The following is a 393-nucleotide window of genomic DNA, read 5'->3' as shown; positions in this document are numbered from 1 at the left end:
CGGCAGCAGCAGCACCTCGTCACCAGGCAGCGGAGCCTCCCCAAAGCCAGGCTGGGCCCCCTTGGGCTCCTGGCGAAACTCGGGTAGGGTCTCCAGGCAGAAGATGACAATGGAGATGAGGATGACTAGAACGGAGACGATGGCAATGGCCCGGGCTGGCCCAGAGCTCTCAGGGTACTCGAAGAGCAGCCAGACCTGGCGCTGGAAGTGGTGCTGGGGCAGGGGCTTTTCCTCCTCTTGAATGAAGCCCTCGTCCTCCCGAAAGGTCTCGATGGCCTCCTGGCCCAGCTGGTAGAAGCGGATCTCCTCCAGGAAGATGTCGAGGGGCACATGGACCGGCCGGCGGAGCCGCCCCCCGGACTGGTAGTAGTAGAGGATGGCGTCGAAGCTGGG

The 393-nt window shown here is 64.1% G+C and overlaps 1 protein-coding gene across 1 annotated transcript in view; it reads right to left on the bottom strand.

The window, feature by feature from the left end:
* LOC104617916 (potassium voltage-gated channel subfamily A member 2-like) overlaps positions 1-390 on the bottom strand; it is a gene marked incomplete at its 5' end in the record, with an annotated part of 1,953 nt that extends 1,563 nt beyond the window's left edge. Inside the window, 2 exon segments of the mRNA XM_010283357.1 lie at positions 1-21; positions 24-390. The exon segment at positions 1-21 is cut by the window's left edge and continues 1,563 nt beyond it. Coding sequence (XP_010281659.1) covers positions 1-21; positions 24-390 — 388 coding nt within the window.
* Positions 391-393: the final 3 nt, after the last annotated feature.

The sequence above is a fragment of the Phaethon lepturus genome, unplaced genomic scaffold (genome assembly GCF_000687285.1).
Source record: "Phaethon lepturus isolate BGI_N335 unplaced genomic scaffold, ASM68728v1 scaffold15453, whole genome shotgun sequence".
NCBI lineage: Eukaryota > Metazoa > Chordata > Aves > Phaethontiformes > Phaethontidae > Phaethon > Phaethon lepturus.
This window is presented reverse-complemented; position numbering and strand designations above follow the sequence as displayed.